Here is a 14273-nt window from a genome sequence, read left to right as displayed (position 1 = left end):
TGCCTCCTCGGAACCCGGGAGCGGGCTGGAGCGGGCGGTGTGGCTGTGGGCCCGGCCGGGGGCCTCGGGGTGACCTCTAGGCTCTGACCCCTCTTTCCTGCCCGGCCTCCCGCGGGGCTGTCCACCCCTCGCTTCCGGGCCCGGCCCGGCCAGGTGCTTCCTTTGGGGCCTGCCCTCAGGGTCTCCTCCCCGGGCTGGGCGGCGCTGTCCGTCCGTCACCCCGGCGCCGCCTTTCTGCCCCAGCTCCGACCAACGTTGAAGGATGGCGCCCGCGCCCGCCCTGCGAGATGGGCGTCGGAAACTGGGCGGACCCTCCGGGAATCCGAACCCAAACCGTGGGCCTGGGGCCAAGTGGGAAATCACCCCCCGGATGTGAAGGCGGGGGAAGGGGAGGCAGGGCAGGGACTAGCCGGAGGGTGCTGGGGTCCAGTGGGTCTCGGAGGACGAGGGGGAGGGGGAGTGGACACCCGACCGGGGCTGGGGAGGGCAGAGGCACCCTGGGGTTCCACCGCCAAGTCACGTCCCCCCCACCCTCACTCCCGGCCTTCCCTCGGCCTCACCATAAAAGGGAACGGGATCCAGCCAGGCCAGGGGCCGGGGGCTGGGCTAGTGCTCTGGAGCTGTCAGGGGTAATGGAAGCCAGTTGCTTTGCGGTGGGGGACTGAGGGGGGAGGTCTCGGGGGACGCCCCAGCTTCTTGGCGCCAAAGAAAACTACAGAAGCTGCTAGAACAGCCGGGTCTGGGGACCAACTTGCCCTCCTGTGTGTGGAGTGAGCTGGGGATACACTAGCCTGGGGGTACTGGCGTCCTGGACGGGGAGCCGCAGCAGTTTGTCCTGGTGGCTCCCAAGCTCGCTCTATCTGTCTTGTCTGTAGTTCCCCTGACTTCCCCCATCTCAACCCCAGCCCCCACCCAATATTTACCAGAAGTTTCCTATTTAGAATCCCAAGTCTAACATGGCTCCACGTAACAGTGAAACCATTCCCAGCTTCGCTCCAGGAGAGAAAGGGTCTTAGAAAATGACACGTGGTTATGTTTCGTGTCTCCTGAAAATGTGAAGTCGACCCAAGTCCAACCAGGCACTTAGACCGATTGTTGAATTAGAACTAGACCTCCCCATTGTTAGCAAGTTCTAACCTCTAGGCTGACCCTGGAAAGTAGAATTTCTAGACCACAAATGGCATGAGGGAAGGTTTTGGAAGTGCTTCCGATTCCCAAGACTGACCTGAAATCTACGCTCCAGTGCTTGGTTCCAAAACCAGCATCATTTAAGGAGGCCTTTAAGATGATAACGAGGGAAACAGGGACCCAGAAGGTAATTTACTCCACCAAGTTTCTGTAACGGAACCAGGACCAGAATTCAAATGTTACCACTTCCTCTTTATTCCATGGGTCCATGTTGAACTGTGGATTCTACAGGCTATCCTTAGAAGCGAGGATGGCAAAGGTGTCATCTCACATACTTTGGCCACGTTACCAGGAGTGACCGTTCTCTTCAGACTTGGTAAAGTCGGGGCTCAGCAAGACAGGAAGATCCTCTCCATCAGATTAATTGGCATAGTAGCTGCAACCTAGCAACAATTGGGAGGATGACACAGGACAAGGCAATGTTTACTTCTGTTGTGCTGGGGTCACTAGCAGTCCAAACTGACTTGATACCACACACAGTTCCTCCTAGGGTCAGGGACCGAGGGGTCAGGATCTGTTTTAGGTCTACCCAGAAATGTCCTTCACCTCCCAGGACTTCCTAAGCCAAGATCAGCTAGTCTTTATCAGCCTTGAATGATTTGGCCCTCATGCCTGAAGGAACTGACATTTAGAAATGATCTCTGAGACGGAATTAGCCTCGCTTAAGAATGAAAAGAGGTTGGGACTAAATGGAGTTGGAACTGAGACAGGCAAAACCTTATGCTGGGGATGAAATGGTGTGTGTGTGTGTGTGTATGTGTGTGTGTGTGTGTGCAGATATAGGGACACTCATGGGAGCGAATCTCGGTGACTAGTGTAGTGTTTTCAAGGAGAGGACAGGATTAGGTTTGGGAGTGAAAGGAAGAAAAGAAGCCCCGATAAAATGATTTTTAAAAAAACGAAGCAAGACATAGGAAAAAGGAGTACAGCCCTGAGACCAGGGAGCAGGGAGGTCTGCTCTTAAGGCATTGTGCCCTTGGACAGAGTTGGGAGAAAAAGAAGAGTGTGTGCATTTGGGAGGAGTGGATTTTCACTTGAGACCCCCCCATGAGCTGGAATTTGTATCTGAGTCAGTATGATCCCCCACACACCGTGCCCCCCACTGCTCAATTCATATGATCCTTTGCTGTTAATTCCTTTGGAGATTCATCCTTCTGTGAGAGGGTATTAACATAAAACTCCCCTAACTATCCTGGCCCTGGGAACAGGAGCTGCTCAGTCAATAGTGGTTGAATGAATGAATGCCTAGTTCCGCTGGCACTAAACCCTTGGGAATCCCCCATTTTGGAGCGGTTATAAATATAGATCCTGTTCTAATACCCCGGAGACTTAGCCTTTTTTGGTCCCAAGAATCTCTTGCCAATTCCTTGGGAAATTTTTAGCTGCCTTCCAATACCACCACTACCACCACCACCTCTTCAGCCAATTGCCCACACCACGGACCAGCAAGGGGGATTCTTCCCAATGAACCTGAAGCCACGAATGTATTTGCTATCTAATAACCATTCTTTTCAGCTCTTAAGTCTTGGATCCTAATGGCAAGACTAAATGAAATGCAACCTACTGTAATTGCGTCTCAAGGCCAACATTTTTCACTCGACACACTTAAAATGTACAACAGATTTGTTTTAACGTTGGGGCCAGGAGAGGAAATGGGTGACAGCCGGGCAGTGAGAAGATGACTGGGATGTCGCTTCAGGTGGCCAGAGGCCACCTGAAGAGCACAAAGAGGGAGAAGAGCGGGGAGAGAAAATGTACAGCAACACCCAGGGCGTCTAGACGCCAAAATGAGCTGATCATGCCAGAGCCTACCATTGAGGCAGACCAGGGAGGGAGCACATTGCAACCTTCCAATGTTAACTTTGAAGTCGGCATCCTCTGGCTCCGCAGACCTGCAATAGACAGCCCCAGTCTTCTGTTTCTGTTGGTCCCAGCCTTCACGTTGTTCACTGGTATTTCTCTCCTTGTGCCTAGAAGCCCTGGTGGCAGGTTACACGCTGGGCTGCTCACGACAAGGTTAGCCGTTTGAAACCACCAGCCACTCTGTGGAGAAAGATGGGGGTTTTCTACCTCACCGAAGGGTTTAGTTCTGTTCTTCCCTATAGGCTCCCTGTGACCGGAAGTAACTCCATGGTAGTGAGTGGCTGAGTCTCTGCGCCAACATTTCTCCTAGCCGTCAGGGTCACATTCTGGTCCATAGGACCTCGGAGGCAGATCACTGTGAGTCACATGAAGATCTGGTAGCAGCCATTCTCATGACTTCAAACTACCCATATTTCTAACCATCTCCCCCAGGCTACACGGGGTGTGTTATTCTCACCTTAATGATGTCTATCTAAGCTGTCTGAGGATGATCTTTCATGCCCCTAGCCCTGCGCCTCTTCCACACATCCCCATCCTGGCTCAAACCCTGGAACACTTCATCTTCATCTACAGGTGGTCTCCAAGCAGGTAGTCTTCCCATCCTTTCCTGCCAACTCAAGTCTACATCACTGGGCACTGTGGCATGTGCACGGGGCCTTAGACAACAAGTGGCCTCTTCCTCATATGAGAACGCTGATAACCAGTGGAGTCGTGGGATTTGCCTAGAGGAGAAATGCTCCTTAGCAGAGAGCCGGGACCAGTACCCTGACATCCTACTCAGTGCGCTTACTGGTAAGTTCTCCTTTCTTTTTTAATTAATCATTTTATTGGGGGCTCATAATTCTCCTTTCTGTGCATGAATGGACTCCCTCAAAAACTGGTAACTCAAGCACTTGAGCTTCTCCCTAAATTTGCACATTCTACTTCTGACTCCCACTTCTTTCTGACACACAGAAGAGCTAACATGTATCGAGTAGTTACTATGTGCCGAGCACTGTTCTAAATGCTTTGCACTGTTCTAAATGCTTTACCCATATTGACCCAGTCGTCGTTGTCCCTGCTGTTGTTTGCTGCTGTGGCTAGCAGCCGTATGTGGAACAGAACAGAGCCCGGCCCAGTCCCGAACCATGCCCACACGTTGCTATCCTTGAGCCCATTGCTGCAACCACCGTATCGATCTGTTTCCTTGATGGTCTTCCTCCTTTTTGCTGCTCCTCCGTCTTAGCAGGAATGGCGTCCTTGTCCAGGGACTGGTCTCCCTTGACAACAGGTCCAAGGTGCTGGAGACAGACTCTTGCCGTCTCCAGTTCTCAGGAGCACTCTGGCTGTGTTTCTTCCAAGGCGTGTGTTTGTTCTTCCGGCAGTCCATGGCCCTATCAGTATTCCTTCCCCAGCACCATACTTCAAATGCACGGATTCCTCTTTGGCCTTCCTTACTCGATGTTCAACTTTTCCATGCATATGGAAACCAAAGACCAAATTCATGGGGTACATCACTTGGTATGTGAACTGCTGAGTCCATGGACACTACTTGTGGACTCAAGGAAGATTAAATCCTTGACCGCTTCTGTCTTTTCTCCGCTTATCACGATGTTGGTGATGGGTGGTTGGTGCCGTGGGGAGCGTTTGTCCTCTTTACATTGAGGTGCCATCCACACCGAAGGCTGCACACAGGCCTGGGTCTTCACCAGCCAGCGCTGCCAGTCCTCGCTTTCAGCAAGCCAGGTGGTATCGTCTGTGTATCTCCGGTGTTGATAAGCCTTCCTTCAATCCAGATGCCGTGCTCCAGGTGGTCCACCTTCTCAGGTTCTCAGGTTTTCTGCTCAGATTGAGTATGTCTGGTGAGAGGACACAACCTTGACACACACACACACCTTTCATGTTTTAAACCACTCAATGTGCCCTTGTTCTGCTTGGTAAAGTGGGGGGAGGGGGGAGTGACTCCTCAATGAGATGGATGGACACAGTGGCTGCAACAATGGGTTCAAACATAGCCACTGTGAGGATGGCGCGGGACCGGGCAGTGTCTCCTTCTGTGTTTCATAAGGTCACTGTGAGTCTGAACCGACTTGGTGGCACCTATCAACAACAACAACAACAACACACCCTTCTTCCGCTGGCATGATGGCTTCTTGGTCCATGGACAGGTTCCACGCGAACGCAGAGAAGTGTTCCGGAATTCCTATCCTTCTCACTGCTGTCCATGGCTGGTGATGATTTAATCCCCAAAAGGTCTGGAAAGTGGGATATTCGTATTATGCCCATGTTGCGGGCGAGGAGGCTCTGGCAGCCTACTCCCTGAACCTGACATCCCCCTCTCTTTCTCCCCCCGCCACTGGACAGGTCCTCTCTGTTCCGCCAACTCTTCTCTGAGGACCCCCAGCACCCGGCTACTCTGTCCCTCGTACTCAGAACACCTAGCTGCCATTTGGCCTGCCCCCTTCGCACTCAGGGGAGCCTGCTGTATGTTACGAGTTGAGTGCTCAGGTCTCACTCCCTGAGAGCCCAAGGGGACAAAGACCAAGTCTTCCTTACCTTTGCTACCTGGGCACCTCTACACGTATGTCACGTCTAGCATCCAGTGCCCTCACTCTCCTTTCTGCTTAGAATGGCAGCTCCTCTCTCCCAAGCCTCCTGCCACGGTGCTGAGGATAAGATGGTGAAGGGGGACCTTGTGTACAGACTTGGCCACCCCATGAGGAGCTTAGGGATTGAGCTGGTGAATTGAATGAGCGCTTCACCTGCTGCAGAGGCTCTCAGACTTGGCTCCAGGAAGGGAGTGACTTCCTATACCGATAGGTCCCCATCTACCCCTACCCGGCTCCCAATTAGGGCCCTACCTTCCTCACTGAGGCCCATCTGGGCCCTTTAAGAAGGAGAAGGCTGCTCCCACTCCCATTCAGAGATAGATCCTGTCTGTCTCTTCTGTAGTCCCTGGATTTCCTGCCTGCCTCGGTGAGATCTGTCCTTCCTCTTCCTCCCTGGCCTAGGGGCCCCTAGCTCTTCTCCCTTCTCCCAGGTCATTGATCTGGGTTTTGGATTCAAGACTCAGCTCTACCCTTGATGTGCTTGCTGCATTACCTTGGACCCGTCCCTGCCCTGGTCTAGTTTCAGTTTTCACATCTGTAAAAGGAGTCAGCAGAAGCCCTATAATCCTCTACAGTCCTCCCCTCCTCGGCTCCCCGCTGAGCTCTCTCTCCGAGGTCCCCTGTCCTAGGAGGGCAAGGGCTGCCCCTGCCCCAGGAGGCCTGTGGCTCCAGCTCCCGTGCAGAGAACAGGACCAGTCAGAGGCCTCCCCCCCAGCTCCGGCCCCGGCTGTATGTGTCCCATCTGAGAGCTTGGCCCCAAGCCCGGTGGCAACTCCACATTTCTGTTTTTCCTTTTTTTTCCCCTCTCTTTCCCCGAGTTAACAAGAAGCAGATGTGGCGCACGATGGTTGGAGAGGTGGGAGGGGAGGGAGAAGGCTGGACCGCCAGCCAGACAGGGGGGAAGGGAGGGGAGGGAACCAGGGAGGGAGGCCAGCGGCCAGGGCCCGCCCCACAGCCACCCCTTGCACCTCTGAACAGCCACAGGGGCACAGCCCTGTCACCCACAGGATCCAGTCATTGGGGGAGAAGGACCGAGAGACCAGGGAAAGGCCAGCTGGGGCGAGGGGGCGGAGGCCCAGGACGCAGCATCTGAGAGGGGCAGGGACCCAGCACAGGGGGCCAGGGGCACGGAGAACAAACTCCCCTCAGAAGTGGAGAAGAAGGGAGCGGAAGGAGCCGAGGGAGGGACAGACAGGAGCCCGAGGAGGAAAGAGGGGTCAGGCCAGGCAGCCCAGGAGGAGGAGGAGGAGACGTGTGGCTCGAGGGGCCGAGGGGCCGCAGGCAGGAAGCCGGGGACGGGGGACTGGCGGGCTCTGTCCTGCGAGCCGCAGCATCCCCACCCCCCTCCCCGGGGGCGGCCAGAGGCGCCAGCTGCCGGCCGGGATGTGCCACTGAGAACCTCCCCGGAGCAGTGTCCACACCATGGCCCCCAGTGCCCTCTGGAGCTGCTACCTCTGCTGCCTGCTGACCACCTTCGTGGGGGCGGCCAGCTACCCTCCTCGAGGCTACAGCCTCTACACGGGGGGTGGAGGGGCCCTCAGCCCTGGGGGTCCCCAAGCCCAGAGCTCCCTGCGGCCTGCCAGCAGACACAGGTAAGTGGGGACCCAGGTGGGAAGGCTGGGTGGGAAGTGGACATGCTGGCCGGCCACCTTCTTGACCATGGGCTTGGGCTACCTCCTCTCATGCTGGGAGCTGGGGAATGGGGGGCGGGGGCAGAGGAAATTTTGTCCATCAAGTGGCTCCTCCCTTTCCCAGTGCCCCCTGTACCAGTGGGCTCCCTGATCACCTAAGGAGGATCACCACCCATACCCCCACCTCCAACCCCCTGTAGGTGCGAGTCCCGGGAAGCCAACCTGAGGGGCATGAGCCCAGCCTTCCTGACAGCTACCCGTGTGCTGCCAGCGTCCTTGGCAGACGTTTTGTCCCTGACAAGGGTTTCCTGAGTCCTGTCTAGTCATCCCTAAATCTGACACCGCCGCTGCTCAGCAGCGAGGCGGCCACAGACGAGTACCAGCATGAATGGAGCAAGTGTGTGAACCACTAGCCCCAAGGGAGGCAGGGATCATCAATGGCTTATTCTCTGCTTAACCCTGAGCCGGACTGGCCAGCTTAATGTCCTTCCCCGCTGAGGGACGGGTGGACACCAGCATCGAGGGGGTCGTCCCTAGGGACCCGGCCATCTGGCCCATACAGGCAGGGCAGGCCAAGCTGGGGACGGAGAAAGGGCTACACGTGGACGCAAGTGAGAGCAGGAACTCGGAGGCCCTGGAAGCCCCCAGAGCCGTGAACACTGGTTTTCCATCTTGTGCCTCTCCCTCTCATCTTGAGAAGTCTTTATCTCTGCCTGGTGCACAGGAAAGCGTGGGGCACTGCCCCGGCCAAAGCCCAGCTCTTGCAGGTCCCTCAAGGCCCTCCATCTTTTGAACTGCCACCCCACCCCACCCCCAGTCCCTCGGCAGCCCCTGTGACTGCCTCTGGGGCCTGTGTCTCCGGTCCTTGGGCCCACGTGGTATTGTGCCCACAGGAACTGGTGTGCCTATGTGGTGACCCGGACAGTGAGCTGTGTCCTTGAGGATGGAGTGGAGACCTTTGTCAAGCCTGACTACCAGCCATGTGGCTGGGGCCAGTCCCAGTGTGCCCGCAGCGTCATGTGAGCCCCCTACAGCCGGGCATGGGCTGGGCCATGGGTACTTGGTGGGGGCTGGCCCAGGGCCAGGAGATGGGTGGCCAAGTCAGGAAATTTGTAGGGAGCAGGTACCGGGGCAAGACCAGGCGGCTGTGGTCAGAGCCACTTTGGGGAGATGCTGAGACATTAGTTTGGTTGGTGGGATGCCAAGGACAAGCTTGCCTAGACTACCACCCTGCCAGCCCCCAAGTGTCTTCTCTGGGCTGGTGTCATCAGAAAGAAGAGTTCTAAGCGCCAGTGGGAGGTAAGGGGTTGTGGGGCGGGGTGGTAAGAGCAGGGGGTTGGTCCTGGGCCACCAAGCTGACAGCTGTCAACTGAGCTAGGCCATGTGCTGAACACTAAGGGGGCCCAGTCTAAGGGATAGGCCTTGCTCATCTCTGAGGCCAGGGACCAGGATCACCCAGTCCAAGGAGGAGTAAAAGAGGCCTCCCCCCACCTCTCCCAGGTACCGCAGCTTCCTCCGCCCGCGCTACCGCGTGGCCTACAAGACAGTGACGGACATGGAGTGGCGGTGCTGCCAGGGCTATGGGGGCGACGACTGTCGTGAGGGTTCCGCCCCAGCTGTGGGCCCTGCATCCACCACGCCACGCCCTCGCCCCAGGCCTGCTCGTCCCAACCTCTCGGGCTCCAGCGCAGGCAGCCACCTCAGTGGGTTGGGGGGAGAAGGTGAGTGTGGGGACCGTGGGGAGAGATGTGCGAGACCGTCCTGGGTGGTAAATGTGGGGTCAGGCTGCTGTGTGTGTGTGTAGAAAATATGCGCTCACACACGCCCACTTGTGGCCAAGGTGCCTCCTCTCGTAGGGAACAGCTGTGGGAGGAAGGGGGAATTCCTTTGAGAAGCTTGGTCCATGGGGATAGAGGGTTGAGACTACAAGCCCCAGCACGCACTGCAACTGACTACAGGTCCCGAGGCCCTCTGGCCTTTGGAGACTGCTGGTCCCAGAATGCAGCAGTCCCTGCTGCTTGCTTTCCCCTGTGTGTTCCAGGCCCTCCGGATGTGTGGTTTCCCTGCCAGGGAGATAAGTACTTATGGAAACAGGCACCCTGGTTAACTCCCTCACTGACCCGTTAGAGCCCCAGCTGGCTTCCTCTGATGCCACTTGTTTGTGTGCAGGGTGTACCGCCCACTGACAGTCACTGTTGCACTGCCCAAAGTGACTGCCACACCCCCGTTGCTCTGCATCTCTTTGCAGCCCCCGGAGAGGGCAGAGTAGAAGTGTCACCCCTATTTCACAGGGGAGGAAACAGATTTCAAACAAGTTGAGAGGCGCAGGGCACAGTGGGAAAGACAGGGCCTTGGTGGCAGCGCTGCTGTGCGCTGCAGCTCCACAGGAAGAAGGTGAGGAGGCTCTCTGCTCCCGTGGAGATTTAAAGTCTTGGAGACCCACCAGGGGCATCGCCACTCTTCTGTAGAGAGTCGCTGTGACTCGGCTCAGTGGCAGGGCGTTTGGTTTCCTGGGTTTGAAACTTGGCTCTGTCACTCATGGCCCAAAACCTCAGGGCCATCCATGCCCCAGTCAACAAAATGGGCAAGCATTAGGGGCACTGCCCAAACTTGACCCGGAGGCATGGAGGACATAGGGTTTCCTTCTTCTGGTCCTGTCCTAATTACCCAGCGGAGTTGTGGCAGAATCCTGGTGGAGTGTGGAGGCCGTGGAGGGCCGCCCTGAGCTCCCAGGCCCAGCCCCTCAGCCTCCCCTCTATCCCAGGTCCTGTGGAGTCAGAGAAGGTGCGGCAGCTGGAGGAGCAGGTGCAGAGCCTATCAAAGGAGCTGCATGGCCTTCAGGGGGTCCTGCAGGGACTGAGTGGGCGCCTGGCAGAAGACGTCCAGAAGGCCGTGGAGACGGCCTTTAACGGGAGGCAGCAGCCAGCGGATGCCGCTGCGCGCCCCGGCGTGCACGAGATCCTCAGTGAGATCCAGCACCAGCTCCAGCTCCTAGACAACCGCGTCTCCACCCACGACCAGGAGCTGGGTCACCTCAACAACCATCACGGTGGGGGTGGCACCCTGGACTCAGCCCCGGCGCCTCCAGGACACCGAGAGGAGCTGCTGCGGGAACTGGAGCGGCGGCTGCAGGAGTCCTGCTCCGTGTGCCTGTCGGGGCTGGACGGCTTCCGCCGGCAGCAGCAGGAAGACCAGGACCGGCTGCGAGCGCTGGAGAAGCTGCTGGCTTCCGTGGAGGAGCGGCAGCGGCAGTTGACTGGGCAGACTCCGGGCCGCAGGCCCCAGCAGGAATGCTGCCCCCCGGAGCTGGGCCAGAGACTGGCCCAACTGGAGCGGAGGCTGGATGTTGTGGCCGGCTCCGTGACGGTGCTGAGCGGCCGGCGTGGCACTGAGCTTGGAGGGGCAGCCGGGCAGGGGGGCTATCCCCCAGGCTACACCAGATTAGCCTCTCGCCTCTCTCGCCTGGAGGACCGGTTCAACTCTACCCTGGGCCCCTGGGAGAGCCAGGAGGGGAGCTGGCCTGGGAGCCCCGGGGGGCTAGCCCGCTGGCTGCCTGCTGCTCACGGCCGACTAGGGGAGCTGGAGGGGCTGCTGGCCAACGTAAGCGGAGAGCTGGGTGGGCGGCTGGATCTGTTGGAAGAGCAACTGACAGGGGCTGTGCAGGCGTGTGGGCAGCTCTGCTCCGGCGCCCCCGGGGAGCAGGACTCCCAGGTCAGCGAGATCCTCAGAGCCTTGGATCGCAGAGTGCTGGACAACGAGGGGCGGCTGCAGCTAGTGGACTCCAGCCTGCACACAGTGGAAGTGGCCGGGGAGGCCCGACAGGCTGTGCTAGACGGACTGCAAGAGGCCGTGGGTCGCCTCCAGGAGCGCGCCGATGCCCAGGACCTGGCAGCTGTGGAAGTCACCCTGCAGCTGAATCTCACAGCTGCGCGGCTGGGCCAACTGGAGGGGTTGCTGCAGGCCCGGGGGGCCGAGGACTGTGGGGCCTGTGGTGGCTTCCAAGAGGAGCTGGGCCGCCTTCGGGATGGCGTGGAGCGCTGCTCCTGCCCCCTGCTACCGCCGCGGGGCCCTGGGTCTGGCCCTGGGGTTGGAGGGCCGAGCCGAGGACCCCTTGACGGCTTCAGTGTGTTTGGGGGAAGCTCGGGTTCAGCCCTCCAGGCTCTCCAAGGAGAGCTCTCTGAGGTCATCCTCACCTTCAGCTCCCTCAACGATTCGCTGCACGAGCTCCAGACCACCGTGGAAGGTCAGGGTGCTGATCTGGCCGACCTGGGGGCCACCAAGGACCGCATCATCTCCGAGATCAACAGGCTGCAGCAGGAGGCCACCGAGCATGCGGCTGAGAGTGAGGAGCGCTTCCGAGGCCTGGAAGAAGGACAGCCACAGGCCGGCCAGTGCCCTGGCCTCGAGGGGAGGTTGGGCCAGCTGGAGGGTGTGTGTGAGCGGTTGGACACTGTGGCTACTGGGCTGCAGGGCCTGCGAGAGGGCCTTTCCAAGCATGTTGCTGGACTCTGGGCTGGGCTCCGGGACACCAACAGCACCAGCCAGATGCACGCTGCTGTGCTGGAGAAGCTGCTGGGTGGGCAGGCGGGCCTGGGCCGGCGGCTCGGGCACCTTAACAGCTCCCTGCTGCATCTGGAGGACCAGCTGCACCAGCTCAGCCTGAAGGACCTGACAGGTGAGGGGCTAAGAGAGGCACATGTGGGGAACCCTGTTCCCTCTCATTCTTCAATAGCCCGCTAGGGCCTGCCCACTTCTTGCTCTGTCCAGAATACATTGCAGCTCAACCCTCTGTCCCAAGGGTAACCATTTATCCACAGACATGCTCCAGGGCCCTAGCTCTCTGACCTCTCTGTGGCTGCTCACACGGGCCTGTGGCTGCGATGTTGTACCCAGTCCAGTGTTCGGAGCCATCAACTTGCAAAGCTCTACCTGGTTCATGCATCCCCCTGGCATAGAGTCACTTACCTACCGTCTCTGGAAACCTCTCTCTGACTCTCCTTGAACGTCATTTTGCCACCACAGGGCCTGCGGGCAAGGCTGGGCCCCCAGGGCCTCCTGGGGCACAGGGACCTCCAGGCCCTGCTGGACCTCCAGGACTTCCAGGCCAGGACGGGCAAGAGGGGCCTGCAGGACCACCAGGTATGTGAGCTGAGTCTGTCCCTCCAAGGTAGCTCTAGGCTTGATACTCCACTCTGAACCTGAGTGAGAAGGGAGGGAAGGGGTGAGGTATTTGGGGGTCCTGCCCCGGTGGTGCCGTGGCTGCGCAGTTACGGTAGGTTAGCAGTTCAGACTCACCAGCTGCTCTGTGGGAGACGATGTGGTGGTCTGCTTCTGTAAAGAACCCCGTGGGGGCAGTTCTACGATGTGCCAGAATTGGCTTGGTGGCACCAGATGTGTGACTGACTGATAAACACATGACAAGCAGCAGGGCCAGTCACTGATTGGGTATGTTGGCCTCACCGAGGCTGAGCCCCCCGGGCTCTGTAGGGTGTGAAAGGTGAGGGGTGGGCCAGGGCTCATAGACCATACATAGTTTCTTGATATAGTTTCTTGATATCCCCTTCCTGCTTCGAAGGCCACCCGGCTCTCCTCACTCAGCACCATGGCTGCAGGGACCCAGCAGGCGTTTGCTCAGTGACTTAGAGCCACTCTTCTTCTCACTGTCCCCTCTCCTCTTTCCACAGGTCCTCAAGGTGAACAGGGTAAGTTTCTCCCCTCAGATCCCAGAGAAGGTGGACCAGGAGCTAGGGGGGCGGGGCTGGAAGGCCTGGGGCAGCCTGGGAGGAGAGACGGATGCTGGAGGGGAAGGGCCTGCACAGAGCATCCACCCTTAAACGCACTCCGTCCCCACGCAGGTGTGGAGGGGGCACCGGCATTCTCTGCGCCCCGGGTGGCTTTCTCAGCTGCTCTGAGTTTGCCCCGGTCTGAACCAGGCACTGTCCCCTTCGACAGAGTCCTGGTGAACGACGGGGGCTACTATGACCCAGAGACAGGTAAGCCTGCGGGGAGGCGGGCTTGGCAGTGCGCGCATAGCGCATAAGCGCACTGGGGTGTGGGGAAGGCCCTGCAAACGGTAGGCTCTCCTCCGAACCTCTAAAATGCAAGGCTTACCATTTTTCAATCTCTGATTTAGGGAAGACCCCTATTTCTTCATTTGTTCCCTTACGCTGAGGGTGGGGAGAAGTCATCCATCCAACAAATCGTGGGGGCCTGCTCCTGCTAGAAGGAGCCCTGATGGTTAAGCCCTTAGCTGCTGGTGGGTGTCATCCCTTGGAAACCCACCCAGTCTCCAAGGAGAAAGGTGTGTCCGTCTGCTTCCATAAAGACTCACAGCCTTGGGAACTCCACAGACGGGTCCTGCTCTGTCCTACAAGGTCACTCATGAGTCCGGATCAACTAGCTGGCAGTGGGTTTGGGGACTCTTGACAGGCACTGTTTCAAGTGCCGGGATGCAGTGTGGAGCACATCAGACACAATCCCCTGGAGATCACCTAGTCACTAGAATCTAGTGGAGGTGGGATGAAAAGACCGCAAAGGGTTCCCCTGCTCGTCTAGGGGTTCTGAGTGGGTTCCCCTCCTCGACTGCCATCTCTGTCCCTAGGCGTGTTCACAGCGCCACTGGCCGGGCGCTACCTGCTGAGCGCGGTGCTGACGGGGCACCGGCACGAGAAGGTGGAGGCCGTTCTGTCCCGCTCCAACCTGGGCGTGGCCCGCATCGACTCGGGCGGCTACGAGCCCGAGGGCCTGGAGAACAAGCCCGTGGCCGAGAGCCAGCCCAGCCCGGGCGCCCTGGGCGTCTTCAGCCTCATCCTGCCGCTGCAGGAGGGGGACACGGTCTGCATCGACCTGGTCACGGGGCAGCTGGCGCACTCGGAGGAGCCGCTCACCATCTTCAGCGGAGCGCTGCTCTACGCGGACCTGGAGCTCGAGCAGGGGTGACGGCGGCCCGGCGCCCGCAGCGCCCCCTCCGGCTGACCGCCGCAGGACAGGACAGGCGGCTCGC

At 58.6% G+C, this 14273-nt stretch overlaps 1 protein-coding gene across 3 annotated transcripts; it reads left to right on the top strand.

The window, feature by feature from the left end:
• Window positions 1–1971: 1971 nt before the first annotated feature.
• EMILIN1 (elastin microfibril interfacer 1) lies at window positions 1972–14249 on the top strand. 3 transcript variants are annotated; one of them, XM_045294182.1, is made up of 9 exons: window positions 1972–3408; window positions 3625–3843; window positions 8164–8289; window positions 8771–8991; window positions 10035–11945; window positions 12293–12409; window positions 12955–12972; window positions 13126–13263; window positions 13872–14249. In XM_045294182.1, coding segments are annotated over exons 3-9 (2745 nt in total). In that variant the 5' UTR covers window positions 1972–3408; window positions 3625–3843; window positions 8164–8287; the 3' UTR covers window positions 14210–14249. The 3 variants fall into 3 exon arrangements, with proteins under 3 accessions (XP_045150117.1, XP_004710197.1, XP_045150118.1); XM_004710140.3 differs by lacking the exons at window positions 1972–3408; window positions 3625–3843 and adding an exon at window positions 6596–7231; XM_045294183.1 differs by lacking the exons at window positions 1972–3408; window positions 3625–3843 and adding an exon at window positions 7388–7667.
• The last annotated feature ends 24 nt before the right edge of the window (window positions 14250–14273 follow it).

The sequence above is a fragment of the Echinops telfairi genome, unplaced genomic scaffold (assembly GCF_000313985.2).
Source record: "Echinops telfairi isolate 266 unplaced genomic scaffold, ASM31398v2 ScPeMD7_2573;HRSCAF=3158, whole genome shotgun sequence".
Classification (NCBI taxonomy): Eukaryota; Metazoa; Chordata; class Mammalia; order Afrosoricida; family Tenrecidae; genus Echinops; species Echinops telfairi.
Note: the sequence above shows the minus strand (reverse complement) of the source record. Positions and strands in the feature narration are given on the sequence as shown.